This window comes from Melopsittacus undulatus, chromosome 3 (assembly GCF_012275295.1).
Source record: "Melopsittacus undulatus isolate bMelUnd1 chromosome 3, bMelUnd1.mat.Z, whole genome shotgun sequence".
In the NCBI taxonomy this organism is placed as follows: domain Eukaryota; kingdom Metazoa; phylum Chordata; class Aves; order Psittaciformes; family Psittaculidae; genus Melopsittacus; species Melopsittacus undulatus.
Genome location: NC_047529.1, coordinates 59,744,842 through 59,769,466, shown reverse-complemented (window position 1 = coordinate 59,769,466; position 24,625 = coordinate 59,744,842). Strand labels below are relative to the sequence as shown.

Genomic DNA, 24,625 nt, shown 5'->3' with positions numbered 1-24,625 from the left:
GCCATGACTCAGTATTTTATAGGCACCATACTAATGCAAAACACATTAGCACTAACATAGGCTACCCTCCCAACAAAGTGTTTACTCCACTTCAGCCTGCTTGACTGAGTTCTCACCTTCATTTGTCTTTGTTTCTCTGTCTACTTAATGCATTTTCAGCTATCATCATCTCACTTCAAGTGCAACATTTATTATTTGGAGCTCTCTGTGGGCTGTTTCAAGAGTTAGTCGTCTCCTGTTTCTATTATATACTCCATTTAATTAAGTATAAAGCATCCTTCTTCTTTGTTGACTCATCAATGACAAAGTAGCTCACCTTTTAGAGACTGTCTGAAGAACACAGAGCACTTTACATGTGTTAGAAAAAGATATTTCATCTTGAGAGAAAAATTATTTTTGTTGATATTGGAAGATATTCCAGGGCCAGTTCCAATAACATCCTCAAGAGTTCTGATTGATAAGAACTACAATTTAGTGCAAATACTCCAAAACTTCCTAAAACCAAAATACAGTTTAAGACTAGATAATATTTACAACTTTGGCATTAAGCAGTAACAAAAAATTATCCAGCTCTTTCTGCTGTTTACAAAGGAGTCACATTCTATCACTAGTAGGGCAGATAAAACAGACTGCTGAGGTATTATTTCAAGATCATAATTCAAGAAATGGACAGAAAAACCCAAGGCATGATCTGTGATGCAGCTGCATGCTGAAGTTCAAATGAAAAAGTAAGATAGTGAGGGCATGGCTAACTTGGTTAAAAAATTTAAAGACACTGATAACCGTGCAAATCTATTGGAAAGCTCTGTAAGTTACAGGCAAAGCTGAGCAGTTCATTTGACGCATCATTAATAAACTGAGAATTTAATTAAGAAAGCAATTTCTTATCAAGTTTTTACTGAAAGTTTGTGATGGCAAACGAAAAAAAAAAAGGCATGCCACTGTGTAGTTAAAGATTACATTAGAAGGCATACTGAGGAAAGGTTCAAGTTACATGCAGTTTTGTTTTGGAGCTTCCTAACTAAGCACTATGAGTTGACCTGCAACTTCAAAATCATTATTTTAACTTGTTTGAACTTGCTTGGTTTTGTCTTTTTTAGTAAGAACAGTATCACCACTAACTCTGGTGCAGACTGTGACAGTGCAATTCACCTGTCTGTGATCATGTAATTACAGTATCACATAGCAATGATTATAACTTTAGTATCTATACACAAGGAGGGACAAACTCAGATCTAACACAAGCAACAGTTATTCTGTAATTTCCCAACTACATTTTGGTGTTGATAGCACCTTATCTTATGACTATTGCATATTCTTTGTGTAAGTTGTTTTCCAGTTTTGACATCCATGTGGATGATCAGTATCCGAGATCTGTAATCCCTGGGGTCAAAGATATTTTCAGGATCATGTACAACCCCTGCTGTCTCAGGTAACCTCATCAGACAATCCTGGCAAGAACCGATTTTGCTTCATCTTACAGCAGAAGTTTTTTAGTTACATTTCTCATAGTGGAAAATTGCTTCAGACCTTTGCTCTTGATTAAGAAGATGCTTGTAACTTCCGGCTTTTTTTTTTAATTCATAAACAACATTATATTGATGTATGACAGTGCTTTCTACTAACGGAAATAGAGCTTTTCTGTCCTTGGTCTTTATGTGGGGTGACTGATGTGGATGAGGTAACACCCTCAGAGGTGGGTTTGGGCCAATCCTGTTCAACATCTTTGTCAGTGACATGGGCAGTGGGATTGAGTGCACCCACAGTGTTTGCCAACGACACCAAACTGTGTGGTTGATACACTGGAAAAAACGCATGGGATCCATAAGGATCTTGACACACTTCTGAGGTGGACCAATGCCAACATCGTGAAAACCAACATAGCAAAGTGCAAGGTCCTACACCTGGGTCGGAGCAATCCCAGGCACAGCTACAGGTTTGACAGAGAAGAGATTCAGAGCAGCCCTGTGGAGAAGGACCTGGGGGTGTTGGTCGATGAGAAACTGAACATGAGCCAGCTTCAGTGTGCGCTTACAGTCCAGAAAGCCAACCGTATCCTGGGCTGCATCAAAAGGAGCATGACCAGCAGGTCAAAGGAGGTGATCCTGCCCCTCTACTCTGCTCTTGTGAGACCTCACCTGGAGTATTGTGTGCAGTTCTGGTGTCCTCAGCATAAAAAGACATGGAACTGTTGGAACAAGTCCAGAGGAGGGACACGAGGACGATCAGGGGACTGGAGCACCTCCCATATGAAGATAGGCTGAGAAAGTTGGGGCTGTTCAGCCTGGAGAAGAAAAGGCTGCGTGGAGACCTCATAGCAGCCTTCCAGTACCTGAAGGGGGCCTGCAGGGATGCTGGAGAGGGACTCTTCATTAGGGACTGTAGTGGTCGGACAAGGGGTAACGGGTTGAAACTTAAACAGGGGAAATTCAGGTTAGATATGAGTTCTTTACTGTGAGTGTGGTGAGGCACTGGAACAGGTTGCCCAAGAAAATAGTAAATGCTCCATCCATGGCAGTGTTCAAGGCCAGGATGAACAGAGCTTAAGCTGCAAAAAACTAATCTGCTGGGAATAAAACTAAGATCAAAATCACTTCAGAGCAACTCCACGGTATGTTTGCTTACAACTACACCTGACAATCCTAAAGATGACACCAAATTATACAGTGGATACATTTAACAATTTTTAATGAAGGTAATTTCCTCAAAATGATTCAGAATCATTAAAGTGCAAACGCAGCTGAGTTGTGTCATCATGTAGAGGAGACATTCAGTTGAATCACTTACCACTTGTTGCCTTTGAAAACGGTAGCTTTTTGTTTGTTTGTTTTAAGAAAGCTTAGTTACGTCTTTCATTTCGAAGTAGAAGCTGTTCAAGTTAGGAACCACTTTCTTCTTCCTGGTCTATACAGTATGTACTCATTGCAATGCACTTCTTTGCTGTGTTAATCTACACATATACTATATTTTACCAGAAATTACATAAATACTAAACTTCTAGGGGAAAAAAAATGACATTAAGATAGCTTTTTACAACATAGATACTGACTTCTACTGATACCTTTTCCTGAACTTTAATGCATTTCTATATTAAATCTTTTGCATTTAACATGTTCTCCAGTTACCCATCCACAAAGTCAGTTTTACAGATACTTTCCTATCATATTAAGATACTGTGTTCATTGGTACTTGGCAGCTGGATGAAAGGATATATTTAATTACCTGCTGAAAGATTATACAAGATCCATGAAACAAAGTTATCAACTTCTGTAAAGAGGAGGCTAAAATGTGTTTGAGTACACTATGAAGTCGGAATTCCCAGCAGAGGGCAGTAGTTGCTATGCACAAGTGAGAGGAAGACTTCAAAAGCTAGTGTTGTGAGGAAGACTATCTCTGTCCTTACTTAGTTGGAAGAATACATATAAGGTACGCTGTTGTCTAAATTATTTACATAAGCTCAAGTTTTAAGCCAAACTGTCACCATTTTTAAAGTTTTTAAGCACAATTTTAAAAGGGAAGTGGACTGGCAGAGGATGATTTTTCTAAGGCATAATGAACACTGACCTTTATGCATAAACACAGAGAAATTAATCTACTCTGATGGAGCAGTAACAATTATATTTGCATGACTGCTAGTTTATGACCTTGGGATTTTAAAATCAAGTTAATATGTACTTTTTACTTTAAAACATATTTTCACCTGAACTTTGTATAGACATACAACTGCTGAGAAAAGGGATAACGAAAAAAAGTTTTATAAACATGTTGTAGAGTTTAAGTTATCAGATCTGACCAGCCAAAAAGCCTTCTAGAATTTGCCAAGGACAATTTTGAACTGTATTTGCCTGTCAAGAATCAGCACCTTAGAATCCACTATTGTGGTGATCCTACATTCTCACAACAAATTGATGAAAAAATTAACCAATTATGTTTTGTGACAATCTAACTCCACTACAAATGTATCCCTCATGGTATAGATGGAGAAACTGACAGGAAGAAATTAAAGGCCACAAAGAATGAGGGATGTTATCATCAGCATTAAAATTCAGGACCTATGTCAGTAGTCTGCTTGGTGCCTCTCCAAGCCTTCTCTGCCTACATTTGTCCATTTCATGCGGCCTCAGAAAAGCTTGTATAGTAACAAACATTCTGATGAAAACCAAGCATAGTTCTGGATGATGACACTGCAGAAGTACATTCACACACCTCCATTCTAGTGAGCAGTAACCACTTTCATGCCACAGCAAATGCTATCATGTGCCACACTGCTACATAAACCCTAGTATATGTCAGATATCAAAAACTGGTTTTCATTTTGCTCTAAAGCAGCTAAAATAGATCAATATCCTCTCACCCAACATTTTTTAGTTTTCCACGTGTTCATACAGCCAGTAAAGCAAAAAAGCTTAAGTGTCTGAATCTTATATTAACTAAATCAGATAAAACTTGGCATTTTCCTCAACTGGGAAACCACAATTTAAAAACTGGTGCACACAATAATGTAACAAGATGCCTTCTACCATGTCAACTGCATGTCATATCAGCACTGCATAAAATATAGCCTCTGTATTTCGTTTTCATAAAAGTTAATGGAGATCTGGTAGCTACCAATACCTGATGCATAATTTTAGACAGAAATAATTCCTCATATTCCTGCCATGAAAAAATTTGATGCTAAGGCATAAAACAAGAAACAAAAGACTACAGCACCATAAAGGCACCAACTCTATCTCCCAAGGTCTTCAGGTACTAACTACAAAAGCAGCTATTCTGAAAATTCTGCTTAAAGCTAGATGTTTCAAATGGTATAAAGTTACCAACTGCTGATTTGCTATTTTCCTCTATTATGTATTGGATGACACTTCATAAAATCATGTGATACCAAAGTGGAAAATGTTTTACTACTTCCCTTTAGAACAGAATTTCACTTCAATGGAAACAGCACCATATCAATATTCCCTTTTCACTTAACAAGTCTTATGGCCAAGCAGACATGATATTTCCCCTGACCTTTAGTTCCTCCAATTTCCCTACACTTCTTAACTAGTTGCCCTTCATTCTATGTTATTTGATTCTGTCTTGACAGTGACATGGGATATACTTTTACTATCATCTTCAAAAAGTCCTTCTTGTTCTTATTTGTTATTGTTGTTTACACTTCCCTTTTCAGTTAGTTTTGGTCATACTTTCCTTTTGCTTTTGAAAATTACTCTTCCTGAACACTTAAGTATGTAATTTCACTGCCTGGAAGTATCTTCTGGTTACACTGAATGTTAGAATATTATGGAGAAGATTGTCCCTACACAATACAAATTTCCAGCTGAATTCATCACTAAGCTCCCATAAACTGCTCAAACCAAATGACCTTGTACTGGATGTAGTACATTTTACACTAGAAAATTATCATTTGCAAATTTCAGACTAATTACATTTCACCGTTTCCTGCATATCATCTACTGCACAAGCTTCCCATATAGTGGTATTTTTTCACATGCTTTTTATAGTCAAGTGCTCAAGAAGCAATGCACCTCGTTCTCCATTTGCAACAGACCCCTATGAGTACTACCCTCTTGGGTTTGTTAATTAGTGGACTGATTGATATGTATTCAAGATCCTCATACTAATTAACTTTAAGTCAGGTACCAGTGTCTTTAATGTTGCACACTGTCCTCCACTTCATTTAGCCACTCTGTCCATAAGGAGACTGCAAGCACTGATTCCACATTATCATTAATTGTCCCTTGAGGTTTCAATAATTATCAATTATATGTCATTTTTCCCTCTAGAGAATTTCACACCTATCATGTTTGTCACCAGGACTTAGAACTGATAAAAAGCCAACTGCAAATCTTGTTTTCGATTCTGCTGTAAGTTTAATTGCCTTCTACAACACTAAATTGCATTTATCTGCCTAGGACACTTTGCTTGGACTGACAATTAAGCCCCTTCCTAGTTGCTACATGCAGATTCCCTGCCCCATGTCCCTTTGTACAACCTGTCTTCCCATGGGACTTTGTCCTCATGTCCTGCACAAAGTCTCCAGATTCACTCTAGCCAAATCCAACTAATTCCTCTCCAGTATTTTCTTTTATGGATCTTCCTTTTCATTACATCTTTCTCAGTTTACTTTTTCTTAATAGCTTCACTTATGATACCTGTTAACTTTATCATCTGGCACCACAAGCAGTACTAAATACCTACAGATTTATGCTTTACTCCTCTACAGATAGTTCCTACTGATAGCCAGCTTACTTGCATATGTATCAATGACTTTATACTTCCTGTCATGTTTAATGTCACCTGACTTTTTTTGGCTATAAACCACCAGGGCATTTTTCTGGATCCTACCTATTTCTTCTGTGGTATCAGTGGGAATGACTTTCCATTCTGACTGCTAAAATGATAATACATGTAAAAAATTTCCATTGAGAAGCTACAAGATTTAATGAAAAAAATGAACATGGTTTTGTGGTTTGACAACTAAACTTTTCTTTCGCCTTTTAGCAGATTTTAATAGCAATGGGGGAGGGCAAATGGAGGAACAGGCAGGAAAGGTTTCAAATGCAGCTTATACCAATGGGAGTATTTTACCCTTGCTATGAAGTGCTATAAAAGTTTGTATTAATGAAAAAAAAATCATATTAGGAACAACTCAAGCCATTCATCCAAATTTAATGGACAGTTCTGAAGTTCATGACTATACTGCTCTACCAATGAAGTCAGTACAGTGATACCACATTACCAATACACTGATGTAATATTTATGAATTAAGGTGAGGCACTGGCACAGGTTGCCCAGAGAAGTTGTGGCTGCTCCATCCCTGGCAGTGTTCCAGGCCAGGTTGGATAGGGCTTTGAGCAACCTGGTCTAGTAGAAGGTGTCCCTGCCCAAGGTGTCCCTGCCCATGGCAGGGGGTTGGAACCAGATGAGCTTCAAAGTCCCTTTCAACCCAAACCAGTCTATGACTCTAGAAAAGTACATCAGTGAACCAAAGAGGAAAATAAAGGCAAAATAAGTAATTGTATATAACAATTAAAGGTGGAGAGAAATGGAAACATACACAAAGAAAATAAGCAATGACTGAGTAATTTGTTAAAGAAAAACTTTAATTGTCTGCCATGTTGTTTTAGGTTTAAGCATGTTGTTATCCTATTAGACTATCATAACGCGTATGCAGAAGCTATCTGAACTGAAACATGACTTCCCAAGTCCTGGGGTAATCAACGTAAGAACAATACTGTGAAATGATATTTGACATTTCATAAGGATTCTCTTTACTTGTTCTAAGTGCCAGCCAAGCATCTCAGCTCCTTAAGCCAACATAAGGGTCTGAAACCCACATAATTCTTCAATAGGTCTTAACTTTCAGACCCAAAGTAGTGACCACTACCATGTGAGATACCGGAGCACTTCTTAGAAGCAATTTATCATCCCATTTAAGTACATAAGGCATTTACTGTGCTGAAGAATTTTACAGGTGTTTGCTGACTGCATAGTTTCCTGACAAATTAAGAGGCACAATGAAGAGGTCATCTCAAAACTTTTAGTGAAAAGCAAGCTGTTCTACCAATGACATACCTCCATTCTCACAAATGGCTAACTGGCTTTGTCTGAAAATAAAACCCAACAAAGTCTAAAACCTACAGTCTGAAATGCAACCAGTGAAATTTCTGTCCAAATAGTTATCAACTACATAGCTACAAGTAAGTGAAAATATGTTATAACCAAAAGGCTGGTCAGCATCCTGAATCAAAGGTGCTGCTGGCCTAATTTAGGGTTGTGATCATTATACAGTAACTTCAGGTGTCAGAAGAGACGTCACTGAAGTAAAATGCGACTTCTGGGGGACTGTCTTCAAACCTATTGGAGGTCAGTATGCAAAGAGAGCTTTTCAGGAATCACCCCCCACACATTTAGCAGAGAATTTGGCAGGATTTAGCAAGATTTGGCAAATTTGAGAAGGCCTAGGGCTAACCAGCTCTTGTACAGCTACTGACAACTAAGGCATGCAACAGCTTTACTCTGGTAGTGCCAGGATAACTACTCCTTTGCTTGAGTTATCAGCTTGATCCCCAGACTTTAAAAACAGTGTCTGAATGCTATTTACATACTGATATGTTTTAACTACTAATATTCCAGCAGTGATGTTAGCCCAGGCATATACTGTACTAGGATTTTTGAAAACAATCTCTGATATACTTTAAAGGGAATTTACTGTATCATTAAAAAGCAAAATTATTGTTCTTTTGGGGAATTCCTCCCACCCACCGTGCTAAATTCAAAATCCTTGTGCCAAATTAAATAAAGCCCTTTTTGTTTAGTACACCTTGGGAAAACAGCAAGTTTGTGTGCTTCAGATTTATTTTGTTTTTTAAACTGTGAAAAGTCTGAGCATTTACTGATTTGGATTTGACTGGGTACTCACCCTGTCGCACAGCTCTTCAAACGTGAAGTCTGCAATGGTTCCACATGCTTTATTCAGCCTCAGCTCTCTGCCTTGCACTTTTAGAATCCTTGGTCTAGTTACTATGGGAACATGAACAAAGACTCAATCTTCTCTGGATAATTACTATAAAATTCATCTCTTACAGATAGGAAATGCATAGCTTCATGAATAATAGCACATGATTCAACACATAAATTAGACAAAATGCTGATACAATGACTGCCACTTGAGTGTGGCATCAACCCATATACAGCAATGGAACTTATTAATTGGTCAGTGGAGATTGGGCATTGTGTTCTAAATGTATTCTCTTTCAAGAGAAATTAACTTACGTACAATCATTTTGTTTCTGAGCCAGCTCATCAAACAACTTATCCATGACAGCCTCCACATCAGCTTCACTTGTGCTACAGTGAAAAGAATAATAGAATATGAAATTAATAACACTTGAAGCCAACATCAAACAGCTGCCTGAGCCTGCTTAGCTTTTTGCCCATAAAAAAAAAAGAACAGGATGTTATGCTCTAAATACAAACATTAGATTTAGAATACACTTAAAAGTAGAGAATATTAACTCTCAGGTAGATGATTCTGCCTTATTTGCATACACTGAAAGACTTCTGTGTTTTGAGCTGTTTCCAGTAATGAGGCAATACAGGCAGAGCAGATCCATTAACACTATGTGTACACAATGAGAAAAAAGGCTTCTGGTTCTATCTTGCATGCAAAATAAGAGCAAATAGACAAGGCAAGGCAGTCAAGCACCTAAAGAAGTGTCCTTTGAAATTTCTGAGAGGGGACTTTGTGAAATTAAATATTGGAGCAGCTTTTTTTTTCTTTTTTTTTTGGGGGGGAGGGAGGGAGAATCAAGTCAACTGATTGTATTGACCAAACCATTTGCAAAATTAAACTACGAAATTCAGAACAGCAGCATGATCTCTGCATCAGTAAATTTTATCAGTTTCCCCTCTGTGTCTCCAATATTGTTTAGAAAAAAATCAACCCCAGATGGTGAAAACACAAAATACCTGTGCTGACAGCTCAGGTAGAAAGTTTATATTCATCTTCTGCTTGCCATAAAAATTAGAAATCAGTCTGGTAAGGGAGTATCTTTCCTCACTGAATGGGTCAGAGGGCCAATCTTTCTGTGGTTCTGTGGTATCTATCTTTTGTAATGATAATGATATCTATCATTTTTAATGATAGATATGACAGACAAGACTAGATAGATAGATTAGATAGATAGATAGATAGATGCTGTGGTAGACAATAAACTAGAAGTAGGATGTATAATGCTTCAATGAACTTTGTATAGTTGCCAAGAAAGTTTGTTTTGAAAATAGGCACCGGAGACTAAGATCAAGAAAGTTGCTTTCCTCAGGAATCTTGTAATTGTGTTACATTGATTGCTTTCAGATGAGTATGAAACAGCTTAAAGCAAACCTCAGCCGCATATTTTAAATGAAAGACTACACAAACTATAAAAGCATCAAGAGGATTTAAAAAACCCCACAAAAGCAATGATGATACTGTGACCATTAACAGGAGAATGTAAACACGTTGGGCAAGAACACTTTCTTCTGGGGGCAAGACTGCTAACTAAATTTCAATAATCTGTGGCAAAACGCTGTATAGTATGTAATTTTAAAACAAACAGAAAAATCCCCACATGCTAAGGTAGCTGTGCAGGGTTGAAAGCTCCAGTTAACAAGTTTGAACAGAAGAATAAGATTCCACAGAAAAATAAAGGCTGATGAAATAAAGAATTTTAAATACTTTTTTTCCACTCCTTAATGATTTACACAAGTTATAGAGATAGCCAACTATCATGAGAGAACACAAGGTAGACTTATTACAGATCTCTGCCATTCACTTGATCACAAGTTTTACAGTAGAACATCATGAGATAATCTGCCTGGGTACTAATCCTGTGACTTCTTCACATTTCTTCTCCTCAGACAGCTGATGCCATAGGCACTATGTTTAGCGTCTACCTGTTAGAAACCACGTGCATGTTCTTCATTTCTTTAAGTATGGGTAGTGAGAAAAGAATATGGCAGGGGCTCTCCACAATTACCAAACTGCGAGTCACACAAGTGCAAGGAGCACAATAAGCAGAGCCGTAAGCAGAGACAGCTATGTAGACGTCAGAACAAGAGCCATGATGAGCAACGCTGAGATAAGTGGCAGCTTCAAATAGTACTTCTGAGCAGACACCACAAAACTTAAAGAAAGTGAAGCCAGGCAAGAATACAGAACAACAGTTACTTTTCTTGCATTCATACAGTCACACACAGAACCTGCAATGGACCCATTTTTCATACATAAGATTCCATCATTTCCTTCCAGAAGCAGAAAGAGTTACCTGTTGTAATTCTACTAAGCAGTACTCCTCCTCCCAGACAAACTACAGCTTCTAATTTTACTATAAGGTGATATGGATGTATTTCATTTCAAATTCCTGTCACACTGACGAAAATACCACACCTTTCTTAATGGAAACATGATTTTAAATCAATCTTGTGTGTTGGGTTGAAAGATACAATGGTTATAAATATCATTTTAAGCTACTGTTGTCTGCCTTCCTCAGGTTATCATTGATTAAATAATACTTTAAGAGCAAATACAAGACATAAAAATGTCTGCAATGCAAAAGTCTGAAAGTATTTAAAAACCAGAATAAATTAAGATTCTGCTAGGCAGATACATGCTGCAACCAGAAGCACAACTGTGAATGTACTTTTAAATTTATTTATTTGCAAATATAGAACAAACTGCGAAAGAAATTTTGTCATGATGAACAGAAACAATCTGTCAAAATAGGAGAGTGTTGGGGTTTTTTTAATCCACTGGAAAAACCCAATATTAAATGAATCCTTGTCATTGGATTTCTATAAATACTTAATTACTTAAATACAATAAGGATGTTCTTCTATTATAGGAGAATTGTGCAATCTCTTACAAGAGGATATTCATTACTTTCTAACCATCTGTCACTTCAGTTCTCCAAACACCACACCTCCCCCAAAAAATCTAATTAGTTTTTATTCAGTCAGACATTATAAATGATGCTAGTGTGGATACTGAAAACGTAGTTTAATGAAGTTAATATCGAGGCATAATGGAAGGCGGTTTGCTGAACAAAAATGGACCAGAAGGCAAAGAAAGGAGAAGTCACACTCTGCTAATTCTACTGTTTTTCATTTCCTATTGACTAGGAAATTATTGGCTAATAAGAAGGAAAGAGAAGGTAAATACCATATCACAGATTAACTTACAGGTAGTAAAGTTTTCCAGCAGCAGGAAGCACTCGTTTCCTGTAGTCTATTCCAGAATCAAGCTGCACTGTGCTGCAGTACTTCTACAGTGACAAAAAGAAAAGAAAAAAGAATAGCTTTCCTCAAGCCAGAACTGTATTTACTATTGTTTGTGCTAGAGAGAAAACACAGTGCTGTGATAAACCATCAGCAGGAATAAATCATCTGCAAAACTGATTCAAGATCACAAAACTGAAGTCTCCTTTCCAATTATCAAAGCAAAGAAATAAGGTGGAAATCATTCATATGTCCAAAACAAAAAAGTAACCAGTTTCAAAAGTCCAGCAACTAGAAAATTAATACAGCTTGGAAGCACATGGAATGAAACCAGGATGGATATTACTCACTCTCTCTAGGTAGTGCTTTGCTGAGGGAGTGTGTAAAAATAAGTATTTCCACATTAAAAATACACATTAAGAAGCAGAAAATTAAAAGTTTAAGAGACCACAATCCAATTCTAGCAACACAGGCAACTGAAACTACTTCTGGTTTATAAGCTAAAACTAATTCCATTTTATCTTTCTACTAAGATTAAAAATTTTATGAGTCAAACATCAGATGTATGAACCATGCCAAGTCTTGCTGCAAAATGGACCAAAATACACAGGGGAAGAAACAAAGCTCTATATCAAAAAGATTTTGTTTTATTTTTGTAATGTCTGAGTTGACTCAGAAAAAGTTGCTTCCCCAAATCCTGCCCCCCTTTAAACAACCTGTAAGACTCCAAGTGTGATACAGATGCTCCTGAGTACTCACAATAATTGCTTCTGTTAGAAAACTCAAAACCAGCTGTACTAAAGGATGCTTTTTGGGGTCAAGGCCTGAGGCTGAGAGCAAAACTCTCACTAATCGCAGTGGGATCACGATTTTACACCCTCTGGCAAAGGGAATAGCTGTGCTTATCTCTTCTTGCTACTGCCATCATACACAACTTACGGGTGTTACACAGCTAGAAGCAAAAGATGCCATAAAAGGAGGAAAAGTTTTAATATTTTATAAGAGATACCTCTATCAACAATTTGATTAAAACAATAAGGCTTCGGGGTTTTTTTGGGTAATTCAAGACCATTAAAATTCTTTCGATTCCTAGAATCCACTAAATTACTCTGCTTCTTCACTACGAATTATTAGTTTATCTTTAATGATCTCATTAAGTATTTCATATTCTGTCAAATTTTTCAAAGCTTCCTTGAGGACATTCAAGTAACAAAATTGGAATTGTCAAATCTCATTTATAGCAACTACGATGCAGGGAAAAAACCCTTACATTTTAGAAGAACTATCATCAGTGATTTAAGGAACAACAGTCCTATTGAACAAATGTATTGCATAGGACTTATAGAGTACAAATATCTGCAGGAGTGACTGTGATGGCTCATTGCACTGTTTTTTTCCCTTGGCTATTATTGAAGACTCGATACCTGTTTTAAACCTCCAACTTCCCTGAAAAGATACACAGCTGAATAAGGAAAATGAGGGAAAAAGAAGTCATCTGAAAGCACAGAATCCCAGGAAAATTAATGTACCTCTAATTCCCGTAAGTGTAAAAGCCATGCTAATCAAATCATTATCTTGGGCTAAGGCTACTGCAAACACAACAGTATTGGTAGTACAATATTATTATAATCTATTCCCTTTCTTTCTGTGAAAGCTTACAAAGAAAGAGAATAACAGAGCAGAAGCAAAAAGTTCCAGAGGTATCTAATAATATGCACAAGGGAGGGAGGATGTTTAAGCTTTGTTTCAGCATCAGTCTGGCAGTCAAGGCTACAAGGAAGATTCCTGAAATTTCACAGCAGTGTTGGTGTACTTTGCTTTTCTCTGCCAGGCATCGATGTTCGGCACCTTTCCACCTAATGTTTTATTTTCCCAAAGTAGTACATTAGCTCGGGTACTATTTTCTTCATGTTGGCGGGGCGGTGGGAGGGTGGGAATACAAGCACATTACCACTACCACTATGCAGGCTATGAGATTATTTAGATACTTGGATACTGTTTATAATTTTGGTTGTTTTGTTTTTCTCTTGGAAACAACAGGTAGGAAATTTTGCATTAATTCAGCCTCATCTCTTTGGCCTTCAAGATGGGTTTATAAGCACTGCTGTTCTCTCAGGCTGTTGCACAGAGTGTGAAGAGTGAAAACAGAGCTACATATAGTTAAGAGTGGGGCATTGTCACGGTAGGGCTGAGATTAAAAATGAGTGCACCTGAGCACTGTAGGCAGTGTAAATCTATTGTGCTGATATTAACAGTGGTGCTTGAGGCTCAGCTCATAATGACTGCTGAGTTGAGCAGACACACAGAGACCAGTACTGTGCTATATTATGCAGGTCACTGCAGCTTGCCGAAATATAAATCAGTGCTTTGTGATACAGTATTTTAGTGTATTTGTGTTCTGCTTACAAACTCATCACTCGTTAAATGCACTGACAGTTTTTATGACTCCATGATTTAACATTACAGCAAACGAGTTTTGGAGGTAAGGACTACAGACATAAATACTACCACAATAGCTATGAAGTAGTTGCATTTCTTCTGCCTTCCTTCCCTTTTCTATTTCTTCAAAGTAATTAGTATTATTGCTATTCAGAAAAAAAGTGCTATCACTAACGGACACTAATGAAGAAGAGTCTGTGTGCTCCAAAGCTTATGCTTTGGGGCCCTTTTAAAGTTACAAACGGCTGCCTAAATTAATGATATTTCTTTTTCCTATAAACCTTGTCTTCTAGGTCTACAATAATGCACCACTATTGATTCTAATATGATACCACATTATGTAGTTTATCTTTACGATATCTGTTAGATATTCTGGGCTGTAAGACCTTTCCGCAAGAGAGGCAATAGCAGCATCCTGTTCAGGAGTATATAAAATGCAGTTATTACAGCCCTACTGGGTTCTTCCTTCCATAGGAGGCAAAAGGCAACTGAACCAAACATAGACAAAATGGAAAGCTAGAATTCTGATATACAGCAGTTTTCTGTGACACACAACATCTGCACAGAAGTAGAGGCCAGTTAACAGGAATAGAGAGATACTTAGGCCTTTGGAAAACATTTGGCATTTTACTATCCTGCTCCTTAGATGTTTCAAATTAATTTCTGAGTTTAGTTTGGGGGAGGGGGGGTTGGGCTTTTTTTGGCTTAATTCTGTCCTATCTTTCAAATACAGCCATCTCATATTTTTCAAACCAGCACACTCCATCAAATTCTGGCTGGTATTTACTTTGAATCTCTAGCACATTTTTCATCCATTACTGTCCAAGAACCACTGACTTGGACCTCAGAGCACTGTGTAAATATATATAAAATGGACAGCCCTGCCATTAAAACAAAACATTATAATCTGCATAGCAACATGCTCCCAGAAAACATTCCTTCAAAACATGATTGCTGTTGTCAGATTATAAACTTTGTAGGGCAGCAACAACCTTCTCCTTATGTGAATATATGACAGAGTACACATCTATAGGTGCTACTGGAAAACAGTGTAACAAAAACAAAAGCAGACAGAAGTATGAGTAAAGAACCCAATCATTCAATGATAATGTGGAAATAATGCCAGCAAACTGGCATACAAACATGCACTGGGTTGGGCAATGCTATTTACACAAACTGAGCTCTACACAGTGCTGAACAGAAAGGGTGTGATAGCAGTACCAGTGAACTGAAGGGCAGTAACGGGAGGACTGCTTGCACTGCAGGCAATAACAGTCATTAAGAATGTACTGGTGGAGATGGTTCTAAAGGGGGATTCAGCACATGGTCACCTTTACTCAAAGCCAGAGTCAGAAAGGTCACACAGAAGCTATGTGCTAAGAAGAGATCCAAAAGCTTTTCCTTTTGGGGTTTCCTTTGTCGACAAGGGTATCCACCACAGTTCTTTGTTTCTACACACAGAAACATTCACTTATCCACTTCACAGGAATGCAGGGGGCAAAATGTTCATATTTGTAGACTTTTTTTCAAGATAAATTATTTAAATATTAAAAAGATATCATATAATCAGAATGTCTACTAGAAGAAAATAAAGCACACCAGAATATTGCAAACATCCAAGCTAACCACTTAAACTAGATTTACAAAAATGAAAACCGGTTACATCCTTGCATAGTATGGAAAAAACAAATACTGCTCACAGCTGCAAGAATGAAATACTGAGCATCAGAGAGGGTGTGTATGTGACCATACATCTTCTCGCCCCTTCACAGGCATCAGTGATATTATATTCCTGCATCATGGAACTAGAAAATCAATGCTATCATTTTCAAACCCTGCAAGTTCAGGGAGGGGGAGGCTTCTCTGCTTTTTACTCTTTGAAATTTTTCAGCATGGGGAAAAGCCCTACTAAGATTACATGTAGGAATTCTAGTTCTCTCTCCATCTGTGGACTAACTTCTCCAGCACCGAACTGATTAAACCCTACAGATGTGATTGCATCCTCACACTAATCACCACCACGGAATCCTAATCAACAGCCAAAGAACTAACTGGAGTGCTCAGATTGTTAGTACTTAATTGTCAAAGCCCTGACTGTAACTATTGGTTTCCGTTTCTTAAGATAGAATTTTATACTTTCAAATTTCCTTTACTTGGGCTATACTTCTCCTTTTCTTTTGAAATAAATACTTAAAACTGAAGCTACAGTTAGTTGAGTCTGTTCTGTGGAATCATCTACAGTTTCCAACAGATTTTCTATTCTATTGAGATATTTCAAGTCTGACTTAGCCTATTCAATTCAAATGCATAAAATTAATTAGTCATACAATTTATTTTGAAGTCATTTATGTATTTATGTATACAAAGAACAAATACAATTACAGAATTGAAAACGCAATTAGTAAGTTAAAAATACAGCATGATCATGCACTCATTTCCACTGAAGTGGCATAAAAACTTTTTATTCCAGAAGGAAAAAACACAAAGCCTCAAGGCTCAGCTCGACACAGAACACCTAAAACAACAACCTTCAGATAGAATAGATAAAATTAAACTCTCAGTATACCTACAGTAGGAAGTTATTAAATACAGACCAGTATACATTTTTGTTCCTGTAAGCCCCTCTAATATTCCTTTGTTGCTGCAATCAAGAATGGTAGCTATTAAAATGTTTAGCTGCTCAAGAAATCAGAGACGACAGGATAGATCATTAAGTAGAGGAACAGAGGTTCAAGGAAATTTCAAAAGGCAGTCAAGGTTAACTGGATAACCTGCAATTTCTCAAGATGTGTTTTTCCCATGTGTCACAAACCCCCCTGAAATGCTAATATATGGCCTTGAAGTCCACATTAAACACTGTGCTAAATACCATGTGTCCCCGTAAGCTCAAATATTGTGATCAACTCATGACCCTTGATAATGCAGGTGAGTAGATATTTCTTAACCTTATTGAAGACCATCATAAGTCAACCCAATTGTCATTCTCTGCTGTGAATTTTAATGGCATTAAAAAAAGAAAACCAGAATTCATTCAAATCAGAAAGTCAGCCCACAGGATCAGACAAACCCTACCTGATCACCTCCAGAGAACATGTAGGGGAAGAGAGATGGGAAAATGCTTCACCTTGCTATGATCATTACCTTCATTCCCACACCTGCTGAGTTTCCTCCGCCCTTCACACTCCGGCCAAACTAGACATCTGCAAATGCAGCTGTAGCACTGCATCTGCAGTACCAAATGCACTTTCCATACAAGTAAAATTAGTCCTATCCCGACGCATGCAAAACTGCACAACTAATACTCTTGCCCTCTGGTGTAGTTCTTAATGAGCACATCAGAACACCTACTATTAATAATAAAACCATGCCTGACTGAGGAGTGCAACTTCTAACTACTCTTTCTGAGCAAAAGGAATCAGTTTCCACAGAGGTATCATCTTCTCTTTTCAAATACATCCTCAGCATCTAACTCTTTGTATTAGTGTATAACCAAAAAAAAACCAAACAACCACACACGCACACACACCCTCTTAATATCACCCCACACCTGTCCTGCTGGTTTGGCCTCCATTAACAAGGCACGGGATCAATAAAACCAGAAAATAATGAGATTGTTCATTGGCAATCACCCTTCTCATACAGCTTAAGAGAAAAATTCTCTTGCATCACACAACATGCAAAGAGGTGACAAGAGCCCTCCACCAGCAAGCAACACGGGGAGAGCTCCTCAGGTAAACAGAGCTCACCAGATGTAATGATTTTTACTTTTCATTATTTGAGTCCACGTAGTGTTAGATTATCAACTGGAATTCTGTTTCCTCTTTCTTAAAGTTCTTTCTTAAGCAATTTCAGGAAAAGCTTTCTCCATCCAAAGGATACGACTACAACTAGAATTTTCCCATATGACTTGTAACTGCGGTGGATGTAAGAATCCTCTCAAGCAAAAATGCAGTACGCCATGAAAAAGCGATTTCTGACCTACAAAGCACATCCACAGGTTTCAATTTTGCCATACTCTCAAAGTCATTAGCGTGTTTCAGAACGTGAAACTGGTCCAACTGGGACTCATGAGCTGGGCAGGTCTGTCTACAGCCTGCTGAGAGAAGCATACAAAGTGCAGGGCTCCCTCTTTGGTGCAGCTCTGAAAGTAGATCAACCAGACCATTAGCCATGAGTAAGCATGGTAAAGGGCTGCTCCTTTTATCCACACTTAAAATCCACCTTGTTTAAAAAATAAAAATTAAATGGAGTTTGTAACAGTCCTAAGTTTCTGCTACACAGATACATGGGAGTAAGTTGTACTCAGGAAGGAGAAAGGGAATCATTAGGTATTTCATGGTGGATAAAACCTTGGTCCAAGCCTTGTTGGATAAGCATATAGTTTTTGTCTCCCTGTTCAGATGTTGTTGAAACAGTAGACTTTAAAGAAAATGTCAATGAATCCTCATAAGCACTATACATGACCTCTGGGGTAATTAGCAATCATTCAAAAGCAACAAGACTAAAATGTTCTATTCTTTATTACTGTCAGCTCTTGTCTTGATCCGCATTTTAATAAAGATGGTTCATTGCTAAGACAGTTTCATGAATCAGTCATAATTACATTCTGACACGCAGTGAATAGTAAAGCAAAACTAAATATCGCTTCATCAACCTTTCTAACCTTTATGCAAGTATTAAGTGTAAATAATTTTTACACTATCTTACAACAGAAAATCTGCATATTTCTTAGCTTTGTACATACTCTACCCTAACTGAATTTCATGTGACCTGTACCTGAAAAAAAACCCTTACAATCAGGCATAATTATTTAGTCTTACATGATATTCAGGTGTTGCCTTTCATAGATCAAATCAACTTCAAGTACAGAAGGCTATCTGTTCTGCAAAATAGAGCAGTGCTTTAAAGGGTTAACTGAGTTTTCCGACAGTCTTTCCCCCTATATTCTTCTGCAAAAAGGGAACATAGGAAATGGCTACAATAGCTTTAGACACTTCATGCTTGTTCCAAATGTAAACACTGCAACAAAACAAACCCCAAAGCCCCACACAAACAAATTTTGAGGAAAACTTTCAAACTGCCATCCAAGAATCCTCAACAATATCAGTGAAATGAATCATGCTCAGATTAACTTTGGATGACAAATATTTGAACTGTGAATTATTTTTAAGGGGACCTAGGGCACAAAGATTTGGGAAGTGAAATATTGCCAAATATATTTCTTTTTTATCAGTTTTCTTCTTACACTTGAGACAAGAACATTTAAAGTGAAGAGTTAGAGGTAAAATGCATTCAATGGAAGTTGCACAAGTTTACACTGCAGCCTTCAAAACTTCAACGACTAAGAACCCCCACTATTCTTGCTACCACAAGGAACATGCAATCTATTGTACAACTTTTCAATAACTTATTTTAATGTCTAGCTACAAATCAGCTACCCCCTAAGAAGAGGAAAAATAGACAATTAACTTGTAAAGTAATGGTGCATGAATAAAGACAGAGGCTCTTAAAATGTGCTGCTGTGTGAATAGTATTTCAGATATTCAGACAAAAGTGAAAGAATTCAGGAGGTACAGATGTGGCTGTGCTGGGTAGGAGACAAATAGTCTGTCCTTCTTCCAGGCAGGGAGCAGCAGAATGGCACAGTAAACTTTCATGCAATAAGAACTACACCGAACAGCTCTCCCTGTTTCACATCACTTCGGAAAAAATCTTCCCTGCAGAATAGTAATAATAAAAAAACCCCCCAAGCAAACCAAAACCAATCCACAAACCACTGCACAACATTCAGTTTTGCTAAAGAACCCGTACAACTGTAACTTTCAATCTCCTAATAAACAAGCTGTGGTGCTCTGTTAAAAAACAAATGCCAAGAGTTCACCCCGAATTTATAACATGGTGTTTTGTAAGCTGAGGGTCAAATTGACCTCGAATGCATGCACTTCATTGGAATTACACCCTGGATGAAGTTATTTGTCTAGATTCCTTTTTTGCTGTTGTTTTTCTTTCTAACATTTGATTTGTATTTCTCCCCCAGTATTAGCCTTTGCTCCTGCCAGAACTGTTGGCAGGCAGGGAAAGGAGAAAAAAAAAAGTGGTATTGATTTACAAAACTGGATTTCCCAGAATAAAGAAAAATGCGATTAAGATCTAAACAAAGGCTAAAGATGGCTTACGCTTAGCTCTGATGAGGTCCACTGCCTCATTACCAACTTCTGATGCATTTTGTTTCAAGAGAATCCAAAAGTCCTTGCTGTAAAGCAGGCTGGGGGGTGCAGGGTCCATTCACTCTTTCTGTATCACAACCATTATGTAAGAAGTATAAAACACTGCCTTTATGCTGCCAAACCACAATGACTCTTCTTACATCAAAGCGGCTTCACCACTAGGGTTTTTTTTTCCTCTGAAATTTATTCAAGCCAAGGACAGGGAGACAACAATTCATACACACTAATTACACCTAATTATCTATTCCTTTTTTTTCCCCCCCTTTCCACCAGCTTCGGCCAGTGCTATTTGCTATCTGGGTTTCTCACAACCTCCCCTTGCCCTGTCCATCCAACTCAACAGCAAAGTCTTTGAAGAAAACAGTCGTGGCTTCTTAGAATTTTAACAATATAAGGTTCAACTCAAATTAAATTATTCTATTATTAGTTTTGACACATTTATGTGTTAAATATGAAGGCCTCTGTTAATTTGGCAAATTCCTCACATCTCTTCGTGGCTAGAATTGCTGGTAACACCCTCTCTTGTAGGAGCTTCTTCTCATGCTTTCTTTTCATGATCTAAATGAAATGTTTATTGGATTAAAGTTCTTCTCTGTAGACCTCCACGGTGGCCTGTGACAAAGAGCTTAAAAGCTTTATTAATTGGCTCAGGCTTTTGGGGGGGATGCAGGACCTCATTTCACATTACATCACAAGCAAATAAAACTGCCACGTGTAATTAGACTAATTTACCCTGATACAGCAGGAATCAACTATTCCATATCTACAATATGCTTTGATTTATTCATTTTAATCAAGGAGTAACCACACCAAGCAAGAACTCCGGAAATCCTTAACAATCAAAAGCAGTGAGAAGGCAGGGAGCCCAACACTGAGCAACAATTTTATCCTAAGGTAAAGTTTTGATCTGCACCTAAATAAACTGTCTAGAAGCAAGCACATGTAAGACAGATATAGAAGGCAAGCAAACCAAACAGCTTAAAATCTAGTGAACACACTAAGGCAATAGGTATGTTATAAAATACTAACAGTTAAGTGCTCTAAACTACAGAATTCAAATAACCCTTGTGTTTAAATTTAACACGCACACAGGCTTAGAAGGCTGAATGCAGAAAGTGCTGGTAACTTCTAATCTGACACCTTGCTTTCTATATACAGCATTTTGTTAGTTGACACACATTTGTCAAACTGAAATTACCCAGAAATTATACTGACGTTCAGAAAAAAATACTTGCAATCATGCTCTATTTTTTATTTTTACTTTTTCTATGTTTAATTAGGTACACTTCACAAAAGATGAGTACTTCTATTACTTGCAGAAAGAACAAGAACAAATGCTCCTTCTACTTAGGAGTTTGCTTGGTTACATACTAAGAAGGGAAACAAAAGGCCCAACATCTTCAGTAATGAAAAAGTCAATTGATAGGCGAAGCCATCACAATATCAAAGGCCTAATCCCTGCAATTCTGACTCAGGTGACAGTTCACAAGGGTCAGAGTGGCTGACACTGACCTCAAAAGCAGGTTTTAACTATTCAACATACTGAAAGCTGCTGGGCTATCACACCATTAGACTGGAACAAACTGACAAATCAATTTCATCAAGGAGATGACTTTTTTTTGCGGGGGGAGTAAGGAGGGGGTGAAAGAGGCAGATCCGCCAATCAACAAATCCCTGCATTTCTCACACAGGTGGTTGGACAAAAGCTGACTGCACCATCAAAGACATTTTACATCTACCCAACGCCTTTGTACAAAACTGACTCCCACAATTTCCCTAGGGACAGCTGTAAATGGTTTAAACAAGTATTTTTCACGTATTCGAACTTAGTTATTGAAAAGTAAAAACACTTTCAAATTCCTCCATTTCCTGCTTTGTAAGAAAGGGTATATTTTAATTAAAACCAGAGCAGGCAACAATGGCAATAAATAATCAGTGATCTATTTTCAGAAATACAGCAAACAATAGAGCGTATAAAAATACACTGCTTTCTGTTTGAGATGAGTGTGCAATGCTTATGGTTAAAGGTCTTTTTAACCCAATAGCTTTAAAATAAATAATTCTTTGGTCCCTATCAGCAGAAGAATAAAAGAAGTTCACTACAGAAAGCTTACAGTAATTTCATGTCCTACTGACAATACTGACAACAGGTTTTTGGTTGATTCTAAGCAAAATGGGGGTAGTCAAAGCAAACATTTTATTTTAGAACTGTACCTTTAAAAGGTATCCTCAGGCTGTGAAAAGCTCTAAAACTTCCTGACCTTCAGTTAGAATTTAGCGCAGTGCAGGTCTGCTGCAAGAAGAAAACCTGACAAAATGCAGAATTTACATATCTGGTATTTTGACTGAGCCTGATGTTTTAGAACTACACACTGTGGTTCCAGGAAACCTTTGGAAACTCAAGAACTGCTCATTTAAGTTACAGACTCTGCACAGCAAACAGTTTAAGGAGCTTTCCTTCCTGACTGCCCAGAGAATGAAGCATTGGAACTAGCTACTGAATTAGAATCAGGATTCCAGAACACTCAATGGTTGATGCAAATGTCTTCATTGAATATCTGCATAAACTAAAATGTGCCAAAATTACTCCAAACCAGTAAATTAAAGGGTGCTTTTTTTTTTGTAATTTTTTTTAAAAGCCTCACTTCAGCTCTTACATCAAGTTGTTAAAATGAGTGGGATGTGTGGGAATGTTGATCTGGTTGAGCATAGGAAGGCTCTGTAGAGGGATATGGGCGGGCTGGATTGATCGGCTGAGGCCAACTGCCTGAGGTTCAACAAGGCCAGGGCATTGATCATCCTCCTGTACTCAGCCCTGGCAAGGCCACACCTCAAATACTGTGCTCAGTTCTGTGACCCTCAGTATAAGAGAGACATTGAGGTGCTGGAGGAGGTCCAGAGAAGGGCAGTGGAGCTGGTGAAGGGTCTGGAGCACAAGTCCTTAGAGGAATTGGGCTGTTTAGCCTGGAAAAAAGAAGGTTCATGGGGGACCTTTTTGCTTTCTGCAGCCACCTGAAAGGAGGCTGTAGCGAGGAGGTGGCTGTTCTCCCAAATAAGAAGTGGTAGGACAAGAGCAAATGGCCTCAAGTTGCATCAGGGAAGGTCTGGGTTTAGCATCAGGAAAAACTTCTTTACCAAAAGTGTTGTCAAGCACTGGAACAGGCTGCTCAGGGCAGTGAAGGAGTCACCATCCCTGGAGGGATTTAAGACATGCAGATATAACACTGAAGGGCACAGTTTCATGGTGGACTTGGCAGTGCTAGGTTAATGGTTGGCCTTGATCTTAAAGTTCTTTCTAACCCTGATGATTCTGTGATTCTACAATTCTAAGATACATAGCTTTATTTGTAAACCAGTCTTAAAACGTTTAGAAAATTTTTCTATTCCTTATTGGTTTAGATCAACAATTTGTGGAGCATTTCTGCTCTGAGCACCTGCACAAAGTAACAGTGAGCAGTGATTGTGTTTCTCTGCAAGAGCTGCCTTTGTTAAAAAAATAAATAAAAGAAATAAAAAAAAAGGGAAAAAATCACTTCGGAGTTCCACGCACTTTAAGATGCTCAGTGAGAAATCCTGCAAGATTAAAAGCACAATCAGAAGGGCCTGCATCCAACTGCAATTATAGAATTAAAAGATTTTCCTCCCTAATACTTATCTCTGTAAAGCTCTGTCTCTATAAGATTTCATGAACTGAAGAAGCACTCTTCTCTGTTGCAGAAACTAACCCCTCCCATAATGAATTCCCAAAGAATTTTATCCACAACAACAAACTGATAACTGAGAGTTTTTTCCTGCTTATGAGAACTACTCCCTTTAGTTACAGAATGAAGGAATCACTGAAACATTAGATCTCACACTATGTAAGATTCCAAAAGATCAGAACTCTGATGGGTTCAGAACTGGGCAGGGAACACGCATAGGGCAGGAAATGCTGCCAATGGCCTTACTGGCCTGCCTTACTACACAAACCTGAAGCTTTTCTGCAGCTACCAGCTGGAGGATTTGTAGCTTTTCGTGGCCTCAAAAAGTGGAATTTATCAACTGCACCTCCCACTGCAGGCATTCAGCAATCACTTGTCCTCAATAATCTATCACCTAGAAAGGCAATACAGCAAACTTTGCAAGGTAACTGTATCTTCCACAGAGCGCTGTTTCACTTTTGCTTATTCCACAGAAACTGGTTTGTAGTTGTCTTTGT

At 38.0% G+C, this 24,625-nt stretch overlaps 1 protein-coding gene across 1 annotated transcript in view; it reads right to left on the bottom strand.

The window, feature by feature from the left end:
• The window catches only part of AFG1L (AFG1 like ATPase), a 55,050-nt gene that overhangs the window by 5,982 nt on the left and 24,443 nt on the right, over positions 1–24,625 (bottom strand). The window contains exons 8-10 of the mRNA XM_031053990.2: positions 11,726–11,808; positions 8,784–8,854; positions 8,427–8,527 (exon numbers count right to left, since the gene is read on the bottom strand). Coding sequence (XP_030909850.1) covers positions 8,427–8,527; positions 8,784–8,854; positions 11,726–11,808 — 255 coding nt within the window. The remainder of the gene's footprint in view (positions 1–8,426; positions 8,528–8,783; positions 8,855–11,725; positions 11,809–24,625) is intronic.